Source organism: Taudactylus pleione, unplaced genomic scaffold, assembly GCF_031769625.1.
Source record: "Taudactylus pleione unplaced genomic scaffold, aTauple2 ptg000046l, whole genome shotgun sequence".
In the NCBI taxonomy this organism is placed as follows: Eukaryota; Metazoa; Chordata; class Amphibia; order Anura; family Myobatrachidae; genus Taudactylus; species Taudactylus pleione.
The window spans coordinates 11,907,949-11,935,437 of NW_028284448.1; the positions used below are offsets into that span (position 1 = coordinate 11,907,949).

Below are 27,489 nucleotides of genomic sequence, written 5' to 3' on the forward strand. Positions count from 1 at the left end.
AGCCAGCGTTCGGAGCTGCAACCACACAGAGGCGGCTGCTGGGCGGGGCTATGTCACTGCCACGCCCACTAACCAGTCCTCTGCCAGCCAATATGCTTGAAAGCGCTAGAGCCGGTGACGTTGGCGTGGGTATATAAGGCCGTGCTGGCCGCCCTCTCGCTGCTTTACACAGTATGGCCGGCGATATTAGCTAGCGCTCGCTTTACCGCGTTCTCCGTAACCGGGAGAGATACAACGGGAAATAAGAGACTGTACCGGAGAAACTAACAGTATCCATCACACACAGGAACACCCAACACCTGCTACACGGAACGTCATCCTCCAAACACCAACAAATAAACCTCTTTATAAACACTATTTAAAGAAAGTTCTAGAAATAACATCATTAGGAACTCTGAGTTTTACTACAAAGGTGTGAAAAAGCCGAAGATCAGACACGGACGTGGGAGGAGGAGAACACTAATAGGGGTAGATACAGATTTTCAGTTTCTCGTTATTTTCTGCGTTGTCGGTGGGTCTCCGGCTGCCGGGGGAGATGGAGGAGAGCGGGGGGCACTTCTTCGAGGGCACCGAGAAGCTGCTGGAGGTCTGGTTCGTCCAGGAGGACAAGAGCAAGGGATCCGGGGACCTTCGAGACATCCCAAGGTGAGGAGGCGGCAGGGGGTGTAGTCTGTGTGTGTGCAGGGACCGGTGCGGGCTGTCATCCCGCTACATCCGCTCCCCCGTCACTATAAAGCGGCTATGGGGAGGGGGGTGTCATATGGGTGATAGTCAAGGTCAGTCCCCGGTGTGATCCGTGCACCCGGTGCCCCGCTCACCCTCACACCGGGCATCCATGCATCGCAGCCCATGTGCTCTCCAGCCTGGAGGAGGGGGAGGGGATGCGGACACCGCTGCTGGCTGCGAGCATGAGGGAGGCACAGTAGCAGCAGCAGCACCTTCCATTTTGTTTCTGCTCCTCTCAGGGCTCATTACTCAGCCTTCACCGTAATCCCATGTATCATTGGCCTCTTGTACCGATTTATTAACCATTCTAGCCTATGTGTATCACCATGGCGCCTCATTTTTTTGATTAGTAGAATATTTCATGCCCGTGGTTGCTCCACAGCCATTAACTAAGGTCGATCTATGTGTGTCCTGATCATATCTGTATGTTTAAATGTATGGACTCAATCATTTGCTTATTGTGGTACTTTAGCTTCTACTGTACGTGTGAAAAATGGACCAATTTCCCTTGGTTTGGACACCTGTCTCTTTCTGTCACAGCCTAGTTGGACAGATCAGTATTAGAGCAGCTTGTGAGTAACCATTATATTACCCTGTGATCACATCTGGGAGTAACCATTATATTACCCTGTGATCCATAGATCTGCTTTCCTGGTCAGCCATAGTAGACAAGCAGTTTATTTTTGGTACGTGAGAGACACAGGGCTTGTCCTTGTATTGGTGAGATAAATGGCTCTAGGTGTGTTTCAGGTGCACAGCCTGATGTCAGACATGTCTACTGAGGGTGGGGCTGCAGCTTCTGCACCATAGTGAGGTATCAGGGTGACAGCAGCATATGCTTCATTCCAGCATTGCCAAATGGCTTCCCTCTCCTAGTACCCTTATAAGGGGAGTTAGCAGCTGCTTCTCTAAACCTGAGTCGATTGTGTGAGATTGTTTGTATCTGCTTTTGAAATGTCTTATTCGCCTCTGTACTTTCAGTTTGTAGAACAAAAATACACTGTTTACGGTGTTTAAAAGATGTCATATATGTGAGTTCTGTGTGGTATCTAGTGAAGTCATTGCACGTGTGGTAGGAGATGTCGCAGTGCTCCTGGCGGTCGTCATGTAGAGATATATTACCTCTGCAGTCATTCTGACACGGCTATATTGATTTTCTCGCTTTACCGGGGTACCCTTTGCCAAGAAAATATTTATTTGCTTTTATCTTTTGCCTTTGTATACCCATTCACCAATCCCGTCTGTATTAATACAGGATATAAGTAGTAATATTATAGATTTTGTATCTCTAGCTTCCCAAATATGAGAATATGCCTCTGTGGATGAATGGAGACTGCTGAAAATATTAGGCCCTGTTGTGTTAGTGACTTGCAATTCTATGGTCATATAGGAACACATTTTGCCACTGCAAAATGTAACCTTGACCTTTGTAAGACTATACATTCCGTATATTTATTCTGTTATTGGTAACATGACTTAATATATTTCGCCCTAGAAAACCTTTTTGTGCTGGGTTATTAGGAAGGGGTGTAATACTCATTCTTGCTAGCATGTGTCTGCTGCAACTACACGTGAGTCTAGTTCAGCCCCTTTATTATGTTAAAGCCTCCAGCAGCAAATCAGACAAAACGATGCCTTTGGTAATCTGTGGAATGTGCCCACTGCCAAATCCAGACTTTAACTCCTTCAATTTCCAGAAGGAAGGGTCATGGATTCGCCAACCTCTGAAACTTCTAGCATATGTATTTTATATGGAACATGATAGTATTGAATTATTACTATTCAGTGAAATGTGCATGGTGCAAAACTAGCTTTGTACATTGAGGTTTTCCTGAATGGAATTGTAAGAGTAGAAATAATGGTTAGTTAACTCATTATCATCCTTTATATGGCGCCACAAGCATTCCGAAGTGCCTTACAAAGTATATAAACAAAGTACATAAAACAGTTGAACAGAACTAGAAAACAGTGACTTACAGTACAAGACATTGCAGGACAATGCAATGCTATATATAACTGCTATAATTCCTTTGCATTTTTATCTTGGGGTCATGAAATTTGAATTTTTATGTTAATATATTTGTACATTGAGAAAGACCTATGATGTATACTGAATGAGGAATATGTAGCAAAAGTAATTTAATGTGACATTGGTTGTAGTGCATTAGATTGAGTGCACACAGTGACGCAGTGTAAATATCTGCGATTGTACAGGCCATGACCCTGTGGTATGCTTTCACATTTCAGTGATGCATTTACATTTTGAAAATAACATTTTTGAGCTAATGGGGTAAATGGAGCATAAAAGCTAAGTGCAAAGAACAGTAATTACAGAAGCATTTCTAGTGGAAACCGGTTTTTCTTTTTTAAAGGAGTAAAGACTGATGGCAGCAAATGTTTTTTTTTTTTTTTTTTCTTGTGGTAGAGAAATCGTTTTTATAATCTTAGAAAATAGTGTTTTGTAAACATTAACTGGCCCTCCAGTCCCACTTCATTATTTCCTCAGGCAGTGGGTAAGGGATTTCTGAAGTGGGTGGAGCTAATCTCACTGGATAAATTAAATTGCTTGAATGTATGATACGTACTGCTGCTGTAGTTCTGTGTGACAGCACTAATCCATTAGGAAAGACCATGGATACATAGGAGATGATCCCAAACCTTTTCCAGTGGTGTGATATGCATTTTCAATCAATTAACCTAATGCTGTTCTTTTGAGAGCATTCATTGGCAAGTCTGTACTCGGAAACCTAAGTGGATATATATAATATCTGAATTATCAGGTTTGCATTATTGACAGGCCCAGAGATTGGAATGGTATGGCTTACCTCTGAGCATCTGTTTCTAAAGTAACGCTGGCGTTATTCATGGTCCACCTGTTTCTCCAGACTTGCTTTTTTTTTTTCCTAACACCATAAATCAAATGGCCACCTATCCTAAAATAGAATGGCATTAAGAGCTGTTGGTAATGTTAACAAATGTTTCACAATCTTATCAGTTGAACAATAAAATAAGGCCTTGGAGGGTATCTAAAACTGAAGTTACCTTTTTAGAATAAAAAAAACCTGCAGATGTTTGATAGCAACATAGAAAATGTTTTAAGCTGAAATTTAAATGGGGGTGCGAACAGAAATCATTAGTAGAGTGCGCTGAATTGAATAGCTCTAGGAACTCTCTCCCAGTGCTATTCAATTCCTGCTGAATTGAATCGCCTCATTTATTGACATTGGGGGGAATTCAATTCAACGCGCTATTGAATAGCGATGGGAGGGACTCCCGAAGTTATTCAATACACCGCGCTGTTTGGCTGCGTTAATGATTTCTTCTCGCACCCTCCTGGGGATGCGAAGAGAAATCCGACCAAAGTGCCAGGTGCGTGGCTGTTTTTCTGCATAGCGCGGCACTAACAGCCACGCGCCCGGCACTTTGGTCAGAGAATGCAGGTTACACCCTTGTTAAGGCGCGATAACCGGCATTCTCTGACCACACAGCGCACTGAATTGAAAAGCTCCGGGAGCTCGCTCCCCGCATTATTCAATTTGCATTGAATTAAATCGCCCCCATTGAAAGAGCTCCTCCACTGTAGGGAGTATTTTTACTATAGTGCGGGTTTTTAGAAGTGGAGATGTTGCCCGCAGCAACAAAGCAGATTCTCCTTCACATTTATCTAGCACCTTCTAGAAGATAATAGCTAGAATCTTATTGGTTGCAATGGGCATTGCCTCCACTACTAAGACCCGCACTTCAGTAAATATACCCCTAGGTTTAAGTCTTTTAACCCCAACCCCTTATACTACTCCTCTGCTTGCATACTGCACACACCATTTACATAGTTTGGGGCCCTCAGAATGTAGGGAATTTGGTCAGTTGGAAAGACTTCTTGTAAATGTCATGGCAAGCCAGTGTTTGAGTATGGGAAAGGAGTGATTTGGTCAGCAGCACCCGCTCGCCACTTGTTTTGATAAGTGATTGGATGGAGTTCATGTCGCAACTGTATAACTAACAAGTGCCAGTTTTAGATTCTCATTTAACTGCAGGTCTGTTTGGCATAATCAAGTTGCTTCAGATTTGTGCAATTTCCTGCAGAAAAAAGTATATCTCGTGGTTCATGATTTCATTGTTGAAATGCGCATAGCAAAGCTCAACTGCTGCTGCAGGCCAAATGCACCCCTGTATCTGTGCAGTGATCGCGCTGAGCGATCACCAGGGACCCGCCACTTTAAAAAAAAAAAAATTTGGTCCTGCCTGACCATTTCTGGGTCCCATCATCATTTATACTTTAGAGCTCCCCATATGCCACCACACATGCCCACATACCCCTAGAATAACCCCCAATAGCATCGGTTTTGTACCCATCGGTCAGACTGCAGCACCCATTGACAGTAATGGGGACTGCAGTCTGCTGCGGTAGTTAGCCTTCTGTAGGAGATTTATGTGAAATCTTCTGCATTAGACTGTTCTTACATAGCAGTGATGCATATAATTATGCAGAAATTGTAGTTTCAACATTTTTTTATGAAAAAAACACAAACCAATAAATGCATTTTAAAAATATACTAAAAAGATTTTGTTCTCTTACCCCAAAAATCTTCAAGGAATTCACTGCTTCTAGTTGTGCACTCATGCTGCAGATCCTTTTGGCTCCTTGTCTTGATGTGTGGGAGGCAGAGCTGGGTACAGGTGTAGATGGAAAGCCGGTGACAGGAGTAGTAGGTGCGGAGCCGGTGACAGGAGTAGGAGGTGGGGAGCCGGTGACAGGAGTAGGAGGTGGGGAGCCGGTGACAGGAGTAGGAGGTGGGGAGCCGGTGACAGGAGTAGGAGGTGGGGAGCCGGGGACAGGAGTAGGAGGTGGGGAGCCGGGGACAGGAGTAGGAGGTGGGGAGCCGGGGACAGGAGTAGGAGGTGGGGAGCCGGGGACAGGAGTAGGAGGTGGGGAGCCGGGGACAGGAGTAGGAGGTGGGGAGCCGGGGACAGGTGTAGATGGGGAGCCGGGGACAGGAGTAGGAGGTGGGGAGCCGGGCACAGGTGTAGATGGGGAGCCGGGGACAGGAGTAGGAGGTGGGGAGCCGGGCACAGGTGTAGATGGGGAGCCGGTGACAGGTGTAGGAGGTGGGGAGCCGGGGACAGGAGTAGGAGGTGGGGAGCCGGGGACAGGAGTAGGAGGTGGGGAGCCGGGGACAGGTGTAGATGGAAAGCCGGGGACAGGAGTAGGAGGTGGGGAGCCGGGGACAGGAGTAGGAGGTGGGGAGCCGGGGACAGGAGTAGGAGGTGGGGAGCCGGGGACAGGAGTAGATGGAAAGCCGGTGACAGGAGTAGGAGGTGGGGAGCCGGGGACAGGAGTAGGAGGTGGGGAGCCGGTGACAGGAGTAGGAGGTGGGGAGCTGGGACAAGAGTATTCAGGGATGGGAGCTAGGGGTAGGCAGGGGAAGGGGCTGGGTTCCGCCAGGTATTAGAGGGGAAGGGGAGCCACACAGATTGTAAAGGTGAGCTGGGGATAAGAGAAGTGGGCAGGGACAGCAGAAGGTGCTGGGTTCCACTGGGTTAGAGGGGAGCCACATGGAGGTGGAGGGGATCTGGGTATAAGAAGTAGGCAGGGACTGGAGAAGGGGCTGGGTGCCAGGTATTAGATGGGGAGGGGAGCACGGAACAGGAAGAGTAGGCAGGGACAGGAGAAGGGGCTGGGTGCCACGGGGTATTAAAGGGGGTGGGGAGCCACATACAGGTGGAGGGGATCAGGGGACAAGAGGAGTAGGCAGGGACAGCAGAAGGGGCTGGGTGACACCGGGTATTAGGGGAGGCGGGGACTAGAGGCAGAAAGCTGGGGCCAAGTGCGCTGCGGTACACTTTCTCATTCGCAGAAGGCACCTGGCTGGCTGTTCCAAAACAGCCTAACACTTTAGAAAAAGAAAAAAGTGTATGATCAGCGCTAGGGTAAATATAAATATTTGTGATCACTGTGTGTGTGTATATTGTATATGTATATTTGAAATTATATTAAAAAGGGGCAGGGTATAGAAAGGAAAAGGGAGATGGGGAGAGCAGTGCATAGTCTAAAACAGGGGTCTTCAAACTTGGCCCTCCAGCTGCTGTGGAACTACACATCCCAGCATGCACTGCCACCTTTTTGATATAACAGCATGCTAAAACTATGTGCAGTGCATGCTGGGATGTGTAGTTCCACAGCATCTGGAGGGCCAAGTTTGAAGACCCCTGGTCTAAAACATTACATGCAACAATTACAGAAGTAATCTGAAGAAAGCAATTGAGAATTAAAGTTGCAGTTCAGCAAAAAGCGGACCATACTCCGGTTATCTAGTGGTTATTCATAAGCCGTGGGAGTATGGGAAAGAAGTTTCAGTGGTGTTGCCAGGAGGACCATAATGCTGAGAACTTGCACATTACATCAAATACACCAAGGAGATGCGCTACATTTTATAAACAAATGAGGTTTTATCATTGATTGAGCATTCTGCTCTTTCTAGAAGGGCAAGATTTGACAGTGTTGAGCATATGCCCTATCAAGTTGAGTATGCTTATGGACGTCAGGGAGGTGTCATATTTCTGGAACCGCTCCAACAAAAAGGCAAAGCTTCTGGAAATATTTAGTAGTACCGTTGGAGAAGCACTTTTTATCGTGGATGCGCACACAAGAGGACCAGGTCGTCTCAGTATCAAGGGTCTTCCAAATATAGTGTTCCCCAGCTAACTCTTGAAGCTCTTCACTAGGGGTATTAGATTCAGGCCAGTGGAAGAGTCCGTAATACAGCAAAGAGATTCAAGTGCTGTGTGCGAACACAATGGGGGGATTTCAATTCAGTGCGATGTTGAATAGCAACGTGAGGGAGCTTCCGAAGCTATTCAATACACCGCGCTGTTTGGGTGGGTTAAGGATTTCTTCTCGCACCACTTTGGGGATGCGAGGAGAAATCCGACCAAAGTGCCGGGCGCGTAGCTGTTTTTCTGCATAGCGCGGTGCTAACAGCCGCGCGCCCGACACTTTGGTCAGAGAATGCCGGTTACTGCGCCTTAACACCCTTGTTGATGCGCGAGAACCGGCATTCTCTGACCACACCGCACACTGAACTGAATAGCTCCAGAAGCTCTCTCCCGGCGCTATTCAGTTCGCATTGAATTGAATCGCCCCCAATATCTTCAGTGAGTGTAGAAAATGTCATTCCTGAAAATATTGGTAGAAAAAACTGTTCAGGATCTTGTATTACTGCAAAGGAGGGAAATCCCCTGAGCAACAGCCTTTGAGAAAACAGGCCCTGGTTAAGTAAGGCAGCAATTAGTTGTCCCACATTGGTACAATTCAGGGAGCAGATTAAAGCTGTTGGTCTCATTTTTTTAAGTGAGAAAGTCATGGTAAATATCCACTTCAACTCAGGGCCTCTATTTGGTTAAGGAAGATGAAATGCATTTATAACATTCATGTACACGAAAAAAAACTTCCATAGTATAAAACTGCTTTATATATCATGATTCCCTGTATTTTAGTGGTACAAACTTTGATGTAGTATTTTTTTTTTAATTAATACTATGGCTAAATTGCTAATGTTTTAACTAGTTGATGGTTTAATAAATTTACCAGGGATTAACATATGTATATAAAATTCTTGATCATGCAGTATAAATCTCTTTTCTTTTATTGGAGCGATGTGCCTCATGCTGAGTACACACTGGCAGATATATTCGCCGATCGATTGATCGGCCAATATGTTGTGTGCCCGTCGGCCAGTGTATACCCGTGATATGTCTGTGAACAACATCGTTCAGACATACCACGTCGGATGTGCTGCACAGCCGATGGCAGATATCTGTCCATCGTGCTGTGTTGTATGGGCGGCCAGCCAACCGCTCATACACTTGCAGTGGAGGCTACTTGGAGGGGGTCGTGGCGGGACCCCCAGCAAGATGACAGATGGTGGTTGTGTGTATGGACAACTAATTATCTGCAGATATATGTTGGGTGTGAATCCAGCTTAAAACAAATCTAACTTCCTAACCACTACTGACATTCCCATGTTCCTTTTTTGTAGTATTGACTCCTTCAATTGAGCAAGAAGTGTATTTGGTTATGTCTGTGTGAAGTTATCTCCAAGCAAAACCGACACCTTTCTGTCTTCGGAACCTGCTAGATAACAGGTTTCTGGATAATTGATCCCATACCTGTATTTCTAGTAGTAACTATCCTGGCAGGATTAGGTATCTGTGCTTCCTATAGCTGTTAAAGTGAAGCAGCCACATTACATGCTCTAAGCACTGATACATAGATAATCTCTTATAAGGAGAAAGAGAAACAACAAACAAATGATGTATGTACAATATATCATGAGATGAAAAACTCCTTAGGTCAAAAGTATGGCTCACCTAGGAGTATAAAAATCATGCACATAAAGGTATGGGTGGTGAGAGGACCAATACTGGACTGGATAACGCCTGGAGGTGACCAAACCAGGGTATAAGAACTATTCCCTCAAGCGGTTTACAGTGCCTACCTTTTAGGCCCTATCCAGTACGCAGACATACCCTAAGGGGTCTGTTTTTTTACACATTGTTTTGTTATATTCCAGTGTTGGCTAACCTTGACACTCCAGCTGTTATGGAACAACATAACCCAGCATGCACTGCTACAGTTTTGCTATTAGGGCATGCTAAAACTGTGGCATTAAGGTTTGCTGTCCCTTGGGTTGGACCCTAGCAGCTGTGACCAAAAGTGCAAGTTACTAAACACCTTGTTATATCCCACATTACATGCTCTGAATAATTGTGTGAAATTGTCATAGGACAGACCAAGCAGCTAATTTAAATAATGCCCATAACCTTAAGGCATTACATGACTGGGAGGGGGCCAGTTTTAGAACTGAGCTGATGATTGGTATGTGTGTAACCTGTAGGTTGGACTTTGCATTATACTCTGGTATTACTACTATATAAACTACTAATATAAAGCTTACGACCTTAGTATTTCAGTTTTATCAATCTATCAAAGTTTATTGGTGCTTAAAATGTGGTTAATATGGAGAACTCAAAATAAAAATACTGATTTAACTATTTCTGTCTGAAATCCAGTATATAGGTCATGGGTCTCTCAATCTTTGTCCTAAAGTGTCCCTGGCAAGTCATGTTTTTAGTATCTCCCTGTTGGGAGCATGTGCAATATTCAAACTATTTAGTTTTTTTGAGGATTTTCTACATTGCTTGAAGTACTGATCAGTGTTGAGAAGGTTCACTCACAAGTCATTCTAAGTATACCAAAGTAATAGACTAAATTAAAGGGTGGTTGTCAGTGAAATGTATAAGCTATATTTGAGATGTCTGTGTCCTGTTCAAATTTTGACTTCAACTACTAGCACCTACTACCCTTTTGACTTCAATTACTACCCTGTAGCTAAGTGTTGTGCTTGAAGGAGGGGCACTAGAGTAATGTAGGCTTGCTTGATGCAGCTGTTTTTATTCACCATCTGGGTCTGGAGCACAAATTAACTTTGATAACCAACTTTAAATGTGGTTAGGGAGGGAGAGCGAGATGACTATAATCAGCTTCCCCCCCCACACACACACTGGTATTGGGCCATGGCAATAAGAGGAACCGAGGAGCTACGGGAAAGAATAACTGCATGACCAGCTAAAGATTATTAGGGGACATTGACGTTTTGTACAGGATAAAGCTGCAGGATACAGCGTTTTCCATGTCCGCGCATGTCTACACGCATGGTTAGAGCGAAATATCTCTCATCGATTACTTGACAAAAGAAATTCCTATTCTGCTGCAATTTAGTTACTGAAACAAAGTAACTGCGTTTAACAGGAGTTTGTCAAGTAATCTGAGTGCTGCACTTCTTGGTGGAAGTTTGGGAAAATACAGGGCCAGTATCCTAGTTATAGGTTCACATCTGTCATGGTTTCCAGGTGGACAATTGTTTGTCAATACAAAAATGGTTGGTTGTCTTACACCTTTGCATCGTCATAACTTCACCAAAATGTGGAGTCTGTCATCTGCTGCTGTAGCCTAGGGTCCTTAATAAAAGGGGAGTACTTCTGGCAATAGCAGTGCTTTCTAGTGATAGCATGGAGAAGCATATTTCACAAGGATCGTGACAGTACACACGTGCCATAATCACAATGCTATTGACATCCCAAGTTAGGCTATAGGAAATATTCAATGCAAAATGGGCTTTATTCAAATAAAGCATGTTTTTGATTGATTGTGAATTTTTTTTTAAATGGAACTAAAAGCCTAGGTCAGCGTGTTCCATTCTCCTTCACATTCACAAATATACCTAGACTGAATCGGAGAAGCCACAAGCCTGCTACTGCTTCCTTTCAGCTCGATATTTCGCTTAGCTCAGTGGTTCCCCCAAACTATTTAGAATCACGGCGCCCTAGAGTATCAGCATTTTTCTGTCCACGGCACCCCTAACCCAAAAATTTCTTATTGAGAAATTCGGCAAAAATGAGCTGAAGTAAATTGTCACCCTCATGTTCCATTTTGTGGTGGTTGACAGGTCTACGCTTCTTTTTGTGCACATATCTTTTGATAGGCAAAAGCAGTGCTAATGACTGCCAATCACAGGGGGCGATTCAATTCAACGCAAATTGAATAGTGCCGGGAGCTAGCTCCCGGAGCTATTCAATTTAGTGCGCTATGTGGTCAGAAAATTGCCAGTTATGGCACCTTAACAAGGGTGTTAAGGCGCGTTAACCGGCATTCTTTGACCAAAGAGCCGGGCGCGTGGCTGTTAGCGCCGCGCTAAGCAGAAAAACTACGCGCCCGGCACTTTGGTCGGATCTCTCTTCGCATCCCCAGGGGGGTGCGAGAAGAAATCCTTAGCGCGCCCAATCAGCGCTGTGTATTGAATAGCTGCGGGAGCTCCCTCCCGCGGCTATTCAACATCACGTTGAATTGAATTTCCCCCACACTGGCTAAAAATTTGGTACCTGACCACCAACCCAAGGAACCCCTGCAATTGCCCTGTGGCACCCTAGGGTGCCCCGGCACCCAGTTTTTATCAACCACTGGCTTAGCTGCTTAGTGAGATATATATATATTTTTTTTATGGTAATTCATTATAGGAAGTTTTCTAATTAAACCATCCCAATTACCATTTCTAAAAGGCTAGCAATAATGGTAACAGCAAAGGAGAGCCTCCCGACAGCCTACACTCTAGACAGGGAAACAGTTTTGCAAGTATGTCTTTAGCTGAAACTGAAAACCCTAATGGGTTCTACTCATAGGTGTGCACATCACATTACATTAGGGTGTGCATGTCTAGCTCCGCTTATAGGGGGATGTCTAGCATTATTTTAATTTAATCAATAACCCTTATTATAATGGTTCCCCCAATTCTCCAAATATGTCCCACACAATGGGGGCAATTGAATTAAATGCAATATTGAATAGTTCCAGGAATGAGTTCCTGGAGCTGTTCAATTGGCCGCGCTGTTAACCCTCGACTAGAGGGTTTTGGCTCGCTCCCTCCTGAGGTGTTAAAAAATCTGCCTAAACTAGGGCAGCGATGCCGGTTTTGGTCCTAGCGCTTGCATGAACGACATTGCGGCCGGGTTGAGACGGAGAATACGGGTTGCCGACTAACCACTTGACATTAGCCTGCATCTTTCGACTTGAGTGCAACAATTAACTTATTCCTGCTCATATTCAACATCGCATTTAATTGAATTACCCCCAATATTCCCTAATGGCACATCCCCATCTTGCTTATTTTTTTAATTTATACTCTAATTTCAAATGTAGTAGTCGTCTTCATTTTTTTTTGGGGGGGGGGGAGATAAACCCAGGGTGACTCCTAACAGCCAAGTGTTACCTCACTGCCTCAGTCAGACTTGGTTAGAATCATCAGCCTATAGGTGGGTACACACCTGACAGATATATCTGCAGATGGTCGTTCATACACACTGAACGGCCATCATCTGCGGTACCCGGCGAACAGGGTGCGTGTCCAGTCGGGCGGGGGGGCGTGTCCCGCCCCCCTCCTCGCAGCTGCCGCTGTGTGTTTGTACTTTCACCGACATATCGTGGGTACACACTGCCCGACGGGCAGCAGATACATTGGCCGATCAATTGATCGGCCAATGTATCTGTCAGTGTGTACCCAGTTATGGCTACTGCCTGCTGGTAGTTGGAGACGTGGGGTCTATTTACTAAGCCTTGGATGGAGATAAAGTGAATGGAGATAAGGTACCAAACAATCAGCTCCTAACTGCCATGTGACAGGTGTGTTTGAAAAATGACAGGATCTGGTTTGTTGGGTATTTATCTCCGTTTTCTTTATCTCCATCCAAGGCTTAGTAAATTGACCCCACGGATCTGCAATACTCTGAACCCTCCCTAACTGTTTCCCACACTCGCTTTGCAAATCTGTTCCATAGGGCCAGTTATTTGGCTGAGAGGATGCTGTTATAAATGGACGTTTGTAAAAAAAATAATAATAATAATTATACAATTGCATGTTGTCTGTTTTAATGTGATGAGTAAAGTCCAAACTAGACTGCATATACCATTACAAACAATCTTTTATTTTTGTTGGTTTTCACTTTACTTTGTTTTTCAGGTTTGAGTGGGACAAACTTTTGGAGAATGTTCACTGTTTGATCATAAGTGTGACAAAAACTGACAAGCAGGAAGCTTATGTACTCAGGTAATGTGAATGCAATATTTCTCTTTTGTGATCAAGTCTAACCCATCTAAATTACGCAAGACTGCATTCACCTGACACTGCTCTTGGACCTGACCAGAAACTCTTACTATGTATAGGGTACCCTTACTCAACTTATATTGACAAATTACATTTCTTGTTAGGTACAACTACTTACTGTAATAAATTTGTGTACTTGAAATTGCCTCTTTAAGTTGCATGTGTTTCAGTTTGAATAAACTGACTTTACTAGGCATTGAGTATTTATAGGAATCATCTTGTACTAGCTTCTTTCTAATTGTGCAATATGTAGCTCAGAGGTTACCAAACTCTGCCGTTAGTCCAGGTTTTAAGGCTCTCCATGCTTGAACACAGATGACTGACTAAGGTACTAATTAAATGTGATTTAACTATCTGGAGTCAAGCATGGATATCCTTTAAAACCTGGACTGTAATGGCGGAGTTTGGGAAACTTTGATGAAACACTGATGAAAGTTGTGAATAGCTGACTTATTTGTTAAATGACAGCAGTGGGGCTGATTCAGAGTTGAGAACAAAGCCAAACATAACTGCACTTTGGCAAAATCATATTGTACTGCAGGTATGGCAGAGATTACATGTGGTAGGGGTGTGTCCTAGCTATAATATACATTGTATTAATAAAGCTGTACAGCATTTGTGGGCTCCAGGCAAAGGCTGCCAGTATTTACCCTGCATGGAAAAATAATAAATGCATTTGCACTCTTTGCATTACAAAGTTACTACCTTATTTGCTCCCAATCGTACAGTCGTTTGTCAGTCTGTGATGAGCCTGTACTGATAGTGCAGTCGGTCAGTGTAGGAACATCAATCATCTGCAAACATGCTGAACCTGACGTTATCGTCAGGTTGTCCAGCATGTTTGCCCGATGATAATGTCTAAACGACCAGCAGGAGCGCGCATCGCTGGTCATTTTAGAAATTTTTCTGATCGATTTGCAAACTATTTATGAACTATATCGTTATCGTTCAATCGCTCAATTTAATCGCCTACTGGATGGGTACCATTAGTTCATTTAAAACTATCTGTCTTCGAGAGGTCCCGAATGGTTTCATACAGATCAAAGGACATTAAAACAAATGAGAAAAGGTTATTAAAAAATAAAACTCCTATTAGAGGAATTATGAGGTTTCAAGACATTTAATATTGAGCTGGCAATCTGAAGTCCTTTAGAAAAAAATGAGTCCTTTAGAAAAAAATGAGTACCACCAGATATGTCCAGTACAAGCTGGCGCTATCTCTGCAAGAGCAGATTGCCAGGAGATAGTAACACAGGCAAAGCTAGAAAGTATTTGCAGTCTGCACCTTATGGGATGGTGGCAAAAGAAAATTGAAGCACACTGGCATGAAGTCTTGTCTGGGATGGCATAAATCACGTGTGAGAATGTCATTAAGTTGTAGAAGATTCTATAGTCTGAGCCACAGTGAACTACATAGCATAAGCAGTAGTTGGCATGGCTAGAGTAAGCCGAATACTAGCCCCACTACGGAGCATGGCGGTGCGAGCATATTGCTTTATGTATTCAGCTGCTTCATGGACTGGAAAATGTGTCGAAACCAAATGTTAAATTTAAAGATGGACAAATTTAGGAATAAAAACTGCTGTAGTCTGGGAGAGAATTAATTGACCAGTAAATGGTCTGTTGCATACAGCAAGAGCCAAATAGTGGCTTATAAATAAAATAACTGCCTTGGAGTGGCTGGGTCAAGCCTGGTACCCAGTTCCAGTAAATAGGAAATAATTTGGTCTGCGAGATTACTGTGCCTGGCAAAGCAATAAAAGACTTGCCAAAATGAGCTTCTCCTAAGCATCAAAGGGGGATGGACATGTCATTTTTTAAGTCACACTACCTCCAATTACACTATTTCTGCTTCTGTCATACATTTCCCAGCACTTTATGTGGGCAGCATATATCACCCTTTGCATACAATGGGCCTTTCATGTGTCTTCTCCCTAAATATTCTAGTTTGTCTTCAGTACATTCTGTATTGAGAGGTAGTTTTTCTAACTCCACTGCTACCTTGATGGCTGTAATAAGTGATCTGCTGACATGTGACTGTATGGTTAGAAAAGGTGACCTTAGTAAGTTGGCTTTTTGGATGTATGACTAAATCGATATATAAAGAGATGTGTGGATATATAGATATAGCATGATGGCTATAGGTGTGTATGGATGAATGGAGAAAAAAATATATATATATATATATATATATATATATATATATATATATATAATGTATTTTATACCACACTAGACATAGCTATTGAGCAGGTACGAGAATACCTTCCATCTCAGCACTACATATGGAGTTCTACAGGCTCTAAGGCTTCATAATGCGCACAGTACTGAAGGGGAGGGTATTCTCCAACCTACATGTTTTTTGATGGAGGGGGTACACAAAATGGGTGCCGATACTGGTTTCTTCAGGGTCCATATGGTCCACAGAATCTACCTTGGGGTATGTAGTGGAAACGATCCATTGCACCAAACAGCTATAGCTTTGCAGCTCCCAGCATGCATCAGTCCTCCCTATATACCCCGCTCCCAGCCACAGGCTTTCAGTTTTTTTATTTGGTACGTGGCAGGTATCCAGACGCACCTGTTATACAGCGGTACTGCCCAGGCAGCCCCAGGATTCTTTCTTTTATGATTTACTAAGTTTCTGAACTGCCGAGTTTAGCAGTACCAGGCGCCGTTAAGGACACAGGTACTGCGACTCCTACTACCTCCGCCAGGGTCAAACGCACCAGTACCGCTATATGCCCTGAGGTTCTCGGCTGGCCTCGGCGTGGCTTAGCTAGCGCCTGTGCTGAGGTCCGGACTGCAGGTCTGGCACGGAGATGACAGGTAAGTGTGCGGCAGTCCTAGCAATCGGTGTAGTAGACACATCGGGGGCAGCTGCGGGTGAAGATCATAGTGACGTTTCCTTACTAAGGCCGGGTCCTTATCGTCTTTCGCTGGGGATGGGTAGTAGTAGACTCGCTAGTAAGTGTCTACTACTATGAGGCCAGCATACCCGTGCCATCAAAATCGCAGCTTAAGGGAGATAAGGCGCTCCCCTGGCCGCTCCTCTCCCAACCCAGACGCAACTACCGGTACGGATTTCAGCGTCTGGTTTGCTGTATGTGACCACCTCGTGGTGAGACATTCGCAGATTGCGATTGTGTGTGTGTAATGCTGTAGCTGTTGGTCTCAAAGGTTGTTTGGTCTCATCTGTATACCTCTCCTTTGGGTCTGGTATATAGCACTCTATATCCTACCATTACCCCTGTAGGGCTGGTCAGTTGATTCAGAGTCCATTTGCAATAGCAACTGTGGGTATTTATGCATTGTACGTGACTTTAATGCTAGCTGCTGTATTTGTACTGCCTTTTTGTTTCCAAACTGTTAGTTATAACTATCACTGGTTCTCCTCATCCCTCTGAAAGGTGTGGGCGGTTTAGTTGATAGGGGTCACATTGCATTTATACTGTACACCTTATACCATTTATGTGTGTGTGTGTGTGTATATATATATATATATATATATATATATATATATATATGCCCACCATGAATTCCTGTTGGGTTAATTTCTCTACTGCTCACTCTAGTCAGAGTATGCAGCCGTCTATAGCTCCTCAGCGGCCAGATAGACAAGTGGTGGCAAAGCAGGGGCATAAGAGGGGCTCCCATCAGTTGCCTCATAATAACCAGGACTCCTCTTCAGACTGATACTCAGTTCTGGGTCTTACTCAGTAGAAGATCATCAATCTCTTGTGGATGTCCCCTCTCTGGTGAGAGCGGCTAGATCTGTCTCGGTATAGAGGAAGACTCCGACAGCCAAGGTGGTCTTTAGGCGTCAGAAGGTGGCTAAGGATTATTTTCCTTGCTACAAGGAATATAACCTCTCGGTACCCATTTGCACTTGGTGAGTGTAACAAATGGGAAGTTCCCCAACAGTAGACGCTCATGTCACGAGGTTGATTAGGAGCTTTATGTTACCCATTCTTGCAGCATCCTCTTTAAAAGAGGTTACAGATTAAAAAAAAAAAAAAATATTTGACAATCATTAGAAATCAATCTTTTCATTATCTGGAGCTATTACTAGACCAGCTATGGCTGTAGCCTGGGTAGCGAAAGCTATGGAAGAATGGATGACATCTCTGGAAAGTACTATGCCTGAGGCTACCAGAGAACAGTCTTTTTTTCTCTATCAGATGCAATAAGCAGCTGTGTATATGGGGGGAGGCGGTCATTGACTCAGGTATTTTGGCTTCTAGGGTCTCGGTGACTTCAGTTCCAGCTCGAAGATCCCTTTGGCTAAAAACCTGGAAGGCGGATGCAGGATCCAAGAAGGCTCTTGAATCTTTGCCTTTTGAAGGGAAGGTACTGTTTGGACCCGAACTGGATGACAGAATGACTTCTCTGGCAAAACCGAAGTCTGCTGAATTGCCATCTACGTCTACCCCTAAATTTAGGCAGTCGGCACCTCGGTCCTTTCGCCCATAGAGTAGGGCGAAGGGTCAGTCTTCCTCCAGACAGTCAGGCCCGCAAAACACGTCAGCCCAAGAAATCTTGGTCAAGTAAACGTCCTGCCTCCAAGTCTGATAATAAGTCTACTGTCTGATGGGGCGGGCCTCCCCCTGGGGGGTCTCAGGGTTAGAGTCCGACTTTTACAGTTCTCCCAGGCCTCGTATCGGACAACTATGGATGCCTGGGTTCAAGAGCTGTTCTCATCATGTTCCTCTGAGGCATTCCCCTCAGAGGCTTGTGGATACAAACCTTCCTTTAGACCGGTCAGGGCTTCGGCCTCACGGGAGTCTATTGGGGCCCTCCTGAAGTCAGGAGTCATAGTCCCCATTCCTGTGACGCAACAGGAAAAGGGTTATTATTAAAATAGATTGCCCTATTCTGAACTTGAAGTCTCAACGGGTTCATCCATGTGCCAAAATTCCATATGGAAAAACCCTACGGTCAGTTATGCTGGCGATGGAGCCTGTGGACTTCATGGTCTCCCTGCACATAAAGGATGCATATCTGCATGTTCCGATTGCACGATCCCACCAAAGATTTTTGAGATTGGCGGTAGATCAGCAACATTACCAATTCCAGGCTCTACCCTTCAGCCTGGCCACAGCTCCTCTGGTATTTACCAAGATAATGGCAGTTATGACTGCTCATCTCAGACAAGGAGTTCGGATACTGCCATATTTGGAAGACCACCTGATATTAGCATAATCTCAGGAGGATGTTACAATGTCATCTCCAGATGACCATTGTCTGCTTAAAAGAGCACGCCTAGATAATAAATTGGAAAAAGTCCTCTTTCTCCAACTAGGCAGATGGTGCACTTGGTGGCGCTGCTGGATTCTCTGGCACAAGAGCATTCTTCTACCAGAAGACAAGATTGTGGCACTACAGTCTCATGTGCGCAGTCTTCTCTGCAAGCAAAGAGTGTTAATACACTTGGCAATGCCAGGTGCTGGGCTCCATGGTATCCACATCCGACATGGTGGCTTATGCCCAGGTCCCTGCAGAATTGGATTCTGGCTCATTCGGATGGTCAGTATCATCGGATAAAGTCTCAGATGATCCGCATCTCGCCAGAGGTTCGGCTATCCCTCGCTTGGTGTCTGGAGACGACACGTTTAAATATGGGTCCCGGATTGGGTACTCCTCTCCACAGATGCAAGCATGCGAGGATGGGGAGTAGTGACAGGCCATCACACCTTTCAGGGAAGGTGAACAGTTCAGGAAATTCTCCCACCAATAAATATCTTGGAGCTTCGGGCAGTGCACAGAGCGCTTATACTGGCGCACGACCTCCTACAAGGCAGGTCGGTCCAGGTTCAGTCCGACAACGCGACAGCAGCGACCTACCTCAACCATCAAGGAGGCACACAAAGCCTGGCAGCCATGAAGGAAGTGGCGGAACTTCTGCTGTGGGCAGAATGCCATCTTCCGACTATCTCGCCAATATTCATCCCAGATGTTCTCAACTGGGAAGCGGACTTCCTAAGTCACCAGGACATACACGCCGGAGAATGGGCTCTGCATCCGGATGTCTTTCAACTCCTGGTGGACAAGTGGGGATTACCGGACGTAGACCTCATGGCGTCACAATCACAAAGTCCCCAGGCATGCGGTCCAGAACAAGGGACCCCTCAGCCGCCTTCGTGGACGGTCTGGCAGTGAGATGGGATTTCAGGTTGGCATACTGGTTTCCTCCCAATTTCCCTCCTCCCAAGGGTCATCAGAAAGTTCAACCAGTAAGGTGGCAGGATAAGACTAATAGCCCCTGCCTGGCCCAGGAGGCATTGGTTCTCTGAACTGACATGTCTATCCATAGAATGTCCACTTCCACTGCCTCTACGGCCGGATCTGCTAGTGCAGGGTCCCCTGCCTATATCAGGATTTACCTCGACTGGCTTTGACGGCATTGCTGTTGAGTCTGCCGTCCTCAGGGCCAAGGGTTTTTCGGCCTCTCTGATTCAGACAATGCTGAGGGCAAGGAAGCCTGCATCCGCCCGCATCTATCACAGAATTTGGCATTCATTTTTTCTTTGGTGTTCTCACAGAAAATATGACCCTAAGATTTTCAAGGTCGCCAAAATACTTTCTTTCTTCAGGCGGGATTAGAGTTAGGTCTTCACCTGGCTACCTTGAGAGTTCAGGTTTCTGCATTGTCCGTTTTGTTCCAATACAGAATTACCGGATGTTAGAAAATTCTTGCAGGGGGTTCTCTGGGTGCAACCCTCCATTTGTCCCTCCGGTGGCACCGTGGGATTTGACTGGTTCTCAGCAGACTGCTCCCTTTGAACCTTTGGATACGGTGGACCTAAGATGGTTGACAGCAAAGACACTTTTTCTCCTCGCAATAGCCTCTGCTCGTAGAGTTTCGGACTTGGCAGCTCTGTTATGTCGCTCTACATATTTGATTTTCCATCAAAATAGAGCTGTCCTCCATACTAAGGCGGGTTATCTTCCAACGGTGGTTTCCCGTTTCCATATAAATGAGGAGATTGTAGTTTGCGTTCAGATCTGTCTACAGGTGACGCTTCCCTGGATGTGGTTCGAGCACTTCATATCTACGTGGTTCGTACCAGCTCCATCAGAAAATCCGATTAGCTCGGTGTTATATGGGTTTCACAAATGAGGCTGGCCAGCAAACAAGCAGACTTTGGCTCACTGGCTGCGTACGACTTTTTCTCAGGTCTATACACAGGCTGATCTCCCTGTTACTAACAAGGTGACAGCACATTCTACGCGGTCTGTTGGACCATCGTGGGCGGTTAAACATGGCACCTCTGCTGAACAGCTGTGCAAAGCAGCCACTTGGTCTTCCGTCAATACTTTTATCAAATTCTATGCATTTGATACTTTTGCCTCCCAGGATGCTTCCTATGGGCGGCGGATTCTCCTCTCTGTGCAGGAGCGTCCCCACCCTTAAGGTATCTGCTTTGGGATGTCCCCAAGGTAGATTCTGTGGACCCTGAAGAAGAAAATCAGTTATGGTATAACATACCTTAGATAACTATTTCTTCGAGGTCCATAGGGTCCACAGAGCACCCTCCCTGACGCACCTGGCCTCAGTTGGGATCTGTTTTGCTTTTTTCATATCACTGATTCCCTCTTCGTATGTTGAGTATTTCTTGTGTGCGATGTACTTTCTTCTCCACTTTCCGTCTCTTGCCGTTAGCTTGTTTACAAACTGAATACCTGTGGCTGGGGTCGGGGTATATAGGGAGGAGGACCTATGCATGCTGGGAACTGCAAAGCTAGAAGCTGTTTGGTGCAATGGATCGTTTCCACTACATACCCCAAGGTAGATTCTATGGACCTCGAAGGAAGAGTTATCTAAGGTATGTTATACCATAACTCTGATTTTTCCTTAATTATGGACTCCAACGTGTTCACTGATTTAATACTGTATACTTTTTTTATGATTTGGTTGAGGGAGAATAAAAATGAAGTAACTAACCAGTAACTTTCTCTTCCTTCACATAGTGAGAGTAGCATGTTTGTCTCCAAGAGACGTTTCATTTTGAAGACATGTGGTACCACCCTCTTACTGCAAGCACTGGTTCCCTTGTTAGAGCTCGCTAGAGAGTACTGTGGGTTTGACATTCAGGTAAGTTGAGGGTTTTTTTTTTTTTTATAAAGAAAACCCCCTCTGTCCATAATGCCTGCCAAGTTATGTTTATGATAAGTACACATGGTTAATTTTGAATATCTGCTTTGATTTATGGAAAACTTCAGCTGTCACCTTAGAATGCCCTGACCTGTTATGGGGAAAATGTCCTTTTCTTTGATCCAACTCCCTCCTATTAGTCAACTGTATGGCTTTACCTTACATGAAATTAAAGCAATATTCAAACTGGAAGGCCTAGAACTAAAAACTTATTTCTGGAATTTGGAGCACACCAGGTCTCAATTATTCCATAGGTAAGATGAGAACTAATTAGCAATTTCAGTTTATGCGCTTTTTGGGGTAATAAACCCCATACTGGGTTTGCCCAGCAGAGTAAAGTAGTTGGCCTGTTGAGAGCTGGCAGACCCTCCTTTCTCCACCTGTTGCATTGTCCCTGACAGTGCGTAACAACTCTTAGTGCGAGAAGACATTACTTGTCACAAGCGAACTGTTAAAGCTATGAAATATAGTGAAAAATATTTTAGTTCATAGGTATTTGATATTTAATTTTAATGTTACTTTTAAAAATGTCCACTGTTAATAATAATGTATCTTCTCCCTTCTGGAAAAAATAAGCTTGTCTATTTCTGGCTTTTTGTCATTTGAGATCAGTCCTCAATTCCACATTACTACAGAAGAGATTTAAAATAGTGCTGACCATCTTTCATAGCTACAACATTAAAGGCGGGTATCCACTGCCCAATTAAACAGAGCGATTGAACGATAATGACATCCTTATCGTTCAATCGGTTGTTAATCGGGCAGCTTAATGTAAAAAACGACCAGAGATGCACACTCCCGCTGGTTGTTTTTTATATCTGTCATCGCCCGAACATGCTGGTCAATCTGCTGATAACATTGGCCATGTTCGGGGATGAGGGAGGGTGTCTACACTGAACACTCAGTGCAGGCACAGCACAGGCTGAGAAACGACTGCATGATTACAATGTCGTAATCGTTGAATCATTTCACAGTCTGCTAGTGGATATGCACCTTTAGTTTAAATAGTTGAATGTAAGGTGAAATGTTTGGTTTATCATGTAAATTAATGAAGCGGTTCATCTTCTTTTGCAGAACTTTTTTTATTCACGTAAAAACTTTATGAAACCAGACCACCAGGAATACCCACATAGAAATTTCCAGGAAGAAGTTGAATTCCTAAATGAAATTTTCCCAAGTAAGTAGATTATAAAATATTCAGATAATGTAACAGCAAACCTCTAAAAATACACAAGAGCTTAGCTTAATTTGGCAATCATGAAGATCCAAATGAAACTGGAAAGCAGTGTTCTTTCACCTGGCATTGGTGTGGTGACTATAGGGCAGACAATAGATGGTGTTTAAGCACAATTTCTTTTGGGGATTTTGGTCTGCCATGGGGGAGCGCTGAGTGCTACTGTGCTGTGTACACCAAAGGTCCAGCAGGGGTAACGTGCCGGTCTATTGAACTGCACGGAAAGGAGCCCCCTAAAAGGGACAACTCACCTCCCCAGTCTCCACCCACACACACCCCTAAGTGGATCGCTCACCCCACCTGGGTGCCTGGGACCGAACAGGATTAGTACTGTTTTTTTCCAATAAACCCTTTGGCCCCCATTTCTGCCTCTGTCTTCATTTCCTCACCCACCACCTCCAGTCCATTAGACGCCCTTCCCTCCCTACACCCCATCACTCCACACACAACATCGAACACAAAAGACCACAACACACTATTACTCCAGCATTACACCCATAGGGCGAGCGCACCCTCCGCACCCTCTACCCCATTCTATCGTTACACAGGACCCGGTACTCCTGCTTTTAGGAAGGTGCAGCACCCCGACACAAACAATACATCTCACATCCCATCTGCCCATACAGCAGAGCGCAGTTCTAACCCATCATTTGCAGTTGTGTACACCAAGAGGCAATAAAAACTGTATGGTAGTAGAAATGACCGATTTGTATTTCAAAGTTTGGCTTGCAAATAAGGTCTGATAATATTAGCTACACCATTTGTGTTTTTCTCATTTCAGATGGAGCAGCTTATTGTATGGGACGTATCAATTCTGATTGCTGGTATGTAATATCTTTTTGTTTTTAACTCTAGGATAAAAGTGATCAAACTAGAGTTGTCGGCACAATTGGCCAGAAAGTTATATGTACATTGGCAAATGTGTTCTGCCCTTTATTCCTTGTAAAGATGTATTGTCATGGGAAAATCTGCATTATTCCCTTCCTATCAGTGTATAGTATAGATAGGGTGGTCCAGTGAATCCCTTCATCATTGGAGAAGCTAACCTGTTTGTTTTTCATACAGACTAGCTACATGCAGTAATTGCTTTACATAGGTTCTGTAATATGCTAATAATCCTAACGTGCATATAGTGTATGCCATATAGCGGCAACGCTTGGAGGCAGTGTGCACTAACTTGTTCGGTGTTCCTATTTCTAGGTACCTGTATACTCTTGATGTCCCAGAGGGGTTTGTCATCAACCAGCCAGATCAGACACTGGAAATTTTGATGAGTGAGCTTGACCCAGAGATCATGGACCAGTTCTACATGAAAGATGGTGTTACTGCAAATGATGTCACTCGTGTAAGTCTAACACTTGTGGGTAAAACGGGATTATGTCTGTTTTAATTTACTATCTGACTTGTATTAAGCACTGAATCTTTACATTAAGGGATGATGCCTACAAAACAGATAATTAAGCGCGCACAACTTCTGCTCTAACATGGATATCAGCGTCACAATACAGTAGTAAGACTGCAATTACATTGACTGATGCGAACCCCTTTTGTTTAGCAGCCATTTAAATGGCAATTGTGTTTATTTCATAGATGAGTGGAATTCGTGACCTGATACCAGGTTCTGTCATTGATGCTACAATGTTCAGTCCTTGTGGTTATTCAATGAATGGGATGAAATCAGATGTAAGTATCTGTTTGGTGTCATTTGTAGATTGTACTGTGAGGTTTAGTTGGCTTACTTCATCATATTGTATCCTTAGGGAACTTACTGGACTATTCACATCACTCCAGAGCCAGATTTTTCCTATGTTAGTTTTGAAACTAATGTATCGCGAACAACTTATGATGATCTCATTAGTAGAGTTGTGGATGTTTTCAAGCCAAGGAAGTTTGTGACCACCCTCTTCGTTAATCAGGTATAGTGATTGTTTGTATCCTAGATGCCTTTTATAAATATCAAATGTACAGAGAAATCCATTCATTCTCAATACAGAGCTCTTTATACGACCTACCTTTTATTTTGCCACTAGATGTCTTCTCTGCAAAGATGTTATCAAATGTATTGTATCCATTACATCAGCCTGTTCATAACCCTGAGTTTGTTCATTACTCTAAATCTCAAGGGGATAGGATAAGTGGGGAATATCTTTGTATTTACTACTGTTTACATCAAGAATAGTGTCTACATGGTATAGCTGTCAGTTCAACTGGATTTTGAAAGAAACTTAAAATGGTTAAGTGAATATTCGTTAATACTGAGATAGTGAACACAAAAATCAGCAAGTTACTGTTTTTACCCCTCAGAATAATTTCAAAGTATTGATGTAAATTTTTCTGCATGATCGATTCTACAGATATGATCTTGAGTGAGTGACCTGAGTTTGAGGGCATTTTAGGACCATTTTAATGGGAATAGCTTGCAATATTTAGTGAATTACTAACCTGTTCATGTTCGGTTAAAGACTTCCTGAAACATCAGAGCATGTTCTGTTATGTATATAAATGAAGAAACAATTTGCACCCTTATTAACTTTCATTTTCTTAGCAAATACAGGGAAAATAATTTGACTACATTGAATAGTTTAAATCTGCATTAGTGTACCTGACCTTTGCCAACTAAGCCTAAAATGTCTGCATGTCTTTTTCTCCAGAGCTCCAAATGTCGTACAGCATTCACTTGTACTCAGAAGATTGAAGGCTTCAAGCGACTTGATCGCCAGTTTGCGCAGTTCAATGATTACAATTTTGTTTTCACCAGTTTTGCTAAGATTCAACTGCAGCAAAGTTGATTAGGAAAAATGAAGCGAAAACGCAAAAAGAAAACCAATGAAAGAGGTGGTGGGTGCTTGCTAGCTAATGTTGCCGGGGGTCATGTTTTCCAATACCATCACCTAGTAGTTGCAGGAAGCCCTGAATATAATCATAGTATGAGTTTGAATTGTATCCATAATTATATCAAGGAGTTAGATAACTTGCATGAATGCTCTCTCCTGTGTGTAGATAATCTATGCCACTCATGCTGTGAAGTGCATGTGGATAAGTTAAACACATACTCTACTAGACTCTCTAATACTTGTAAAAATGCACATAGTTCAACACACAGCATAAGTTTTCTACAGGTGTCTCCAAAAATTCCCCACAGACAAGGTTTCCGCCCCCACTAGCTTCTATCCCAGAACCAATGCGCATAACAGTCTGAGCTGTGGGCTTACTGCAGTATTCCATGCATGCTGTATGTTCACTGGACCATATTTCTGGCTATATGCAACTTTTTTTTTTCCCTTACTTCACAAAGCTTTATGTATTGTGGACAGAGGTTGGAAAATCCTTCTTAATTCACCATGAAGGCTAGTAAACTGTAGCTAGTCATTGCTTAAATTGTTATGCATGTATTGGTTTTGTTTTAAATTACGTTCAAAATGTCCCCTTCTCAAGAATTTGCTGCTGTTTCATATATTGAAGGGGGTAATTACAGGTGATTTGAAGCCCATGTTATTTGACCGAACCCTGGCTTTGTTGCCAGTTGTGGCCTGGATCTTTCTTTGCAAAACTAACTTTCACAGTAACTGATGTTTCTGATTGTGTCTGCACAATATATTGTAAACCAGTCCAGATCTTAACTCCTTTATTTCAAGCTGAATCAATGGGTTTTCACCTTGTCACTAAAAGGGAAGGCCTGTGACATTGTTCATGTGACTACTATGCTGTATTTAACTCTGCTGTGATTTCATCTGCTCTCCCTTATGTAACGGTGTGGTGGTGATTCTTTTTATTTTACCATGTATAGGTAGCATCATAGAATGTGGGGAGTTAATGAGAACTGTGAACACGTTAATGTCAGTTGTGATCAATGCAGGTTATTCCAATATTTGTGTTACATTTGGAGCTCTGAAGTAACTTGTTACTTTCATCCCTGTCTCTATAATTTTATGTATCCATTCTGGATATGTTGCAGCAATGTTCCTTATGTATTTATACATAAACACTTTTTGTAATGTTATTAAACTGCACTTGATTTGAAATCAATGCATTGAAACATCCATGGTCTTTCTGAGCATCTTTAAATATAAAGCTTCATTCAAGAAGTTTAATATAAGTTTGCTTAGATAGGGTATTTGAATATACCGGTTCTATTCTTTGTACTCATTTTGAGGACCAATATTTAAAAATGTATCATTAAATGGGTTGTATACGGTTTCCTTAATATACCCTGCCCCCACATGTAGCAGTTAGGGACCACCTGCACTACAGCTCGCTAACTTTCACTGTAGCATAAGTCATTCTTCAGTCATTGCAGTCCTCTGCACTCCCAGGGGATTGAGTACTCAAACAGGGAAGCTCCCCAGTGGGGAGACCTTCCCTATATGCTAGCTACACGTGGAGGGTGAGAACAGGTAATATTAGGTTGTCCATCAAGTAGAAACCCTGTTTATTGTGCAGAAATAATTGAAGCCTGTTAACTAAATTTGACCCAGGTATATAAAAATGACCTCATGATAAAGGAAAGTGCACAGTAATAAATATAATTATACTGTTGACCTGTTTGAAAAAGATGGGAGATGAATTCATTGCATTATTAGGTGACTTTGATCAATTGAACTGTACTGAAAATGTATCTGTACCACAGACCTAATGCTTCAATAAAATGCTTAATTCATGAA

General features: G+C 43.6%; 1 protein-coding gene across 1 annotated transcript; it reads left to right on the forward strand.

The window, feature by feature from the left end:
* Window positions 1-156: 156 nt before the first annotated feature.
* Window positions 157-27,489, forward strand: AMD1 (adenosylmethionine decarboxylase 1). Its single transcript, XM_088460485.1, has 9 exons — window positions 157-645; window positions 13,296-13,382; window positions 21,411-21,534; window positions 22,669-22,771; window positions 23,610-23,652; window positions 24,029-24,173; window positions 24,419-24,511; window positions 24,589-24,744; window positions 25,480-27,489. The coding sequence occupies exons 1-9, from the start codon at window positions 536-538 to the stop codon at window positions 25,615-25,617; spliced, it is 999 nt and encodes a 332-aa protein (XP_088316611.1). The 5' UTR covers window positions 157-535; the 3' UTR covers window positions 25,618-27,489.

Excerpts from the sequence above, each read along its gene's own strand:
- AMD1 (XM_088460485.1), top strand. The coding sequence starts at position 536 with ATGGAGGAGAGCGGGGGGCACTTCTTCGAGGGCACCGAGAAGCTGCTG. Across the intron at positions 22,772-23,609 it reads CCTAAATGAAATTTTCCCAA|ATGGAGCAGCTTATTGTATG; the intron begins GTAAGTAGATTA and ends TTCTCATTTCAG. Across the intron at positions 23,653-24,028 it reads CGTATCAATTCTGATTGCTG|GTACCTGTATACTCTTGATG; the intron begins GTATGTAATATC and ends TCCTATTTCTAG.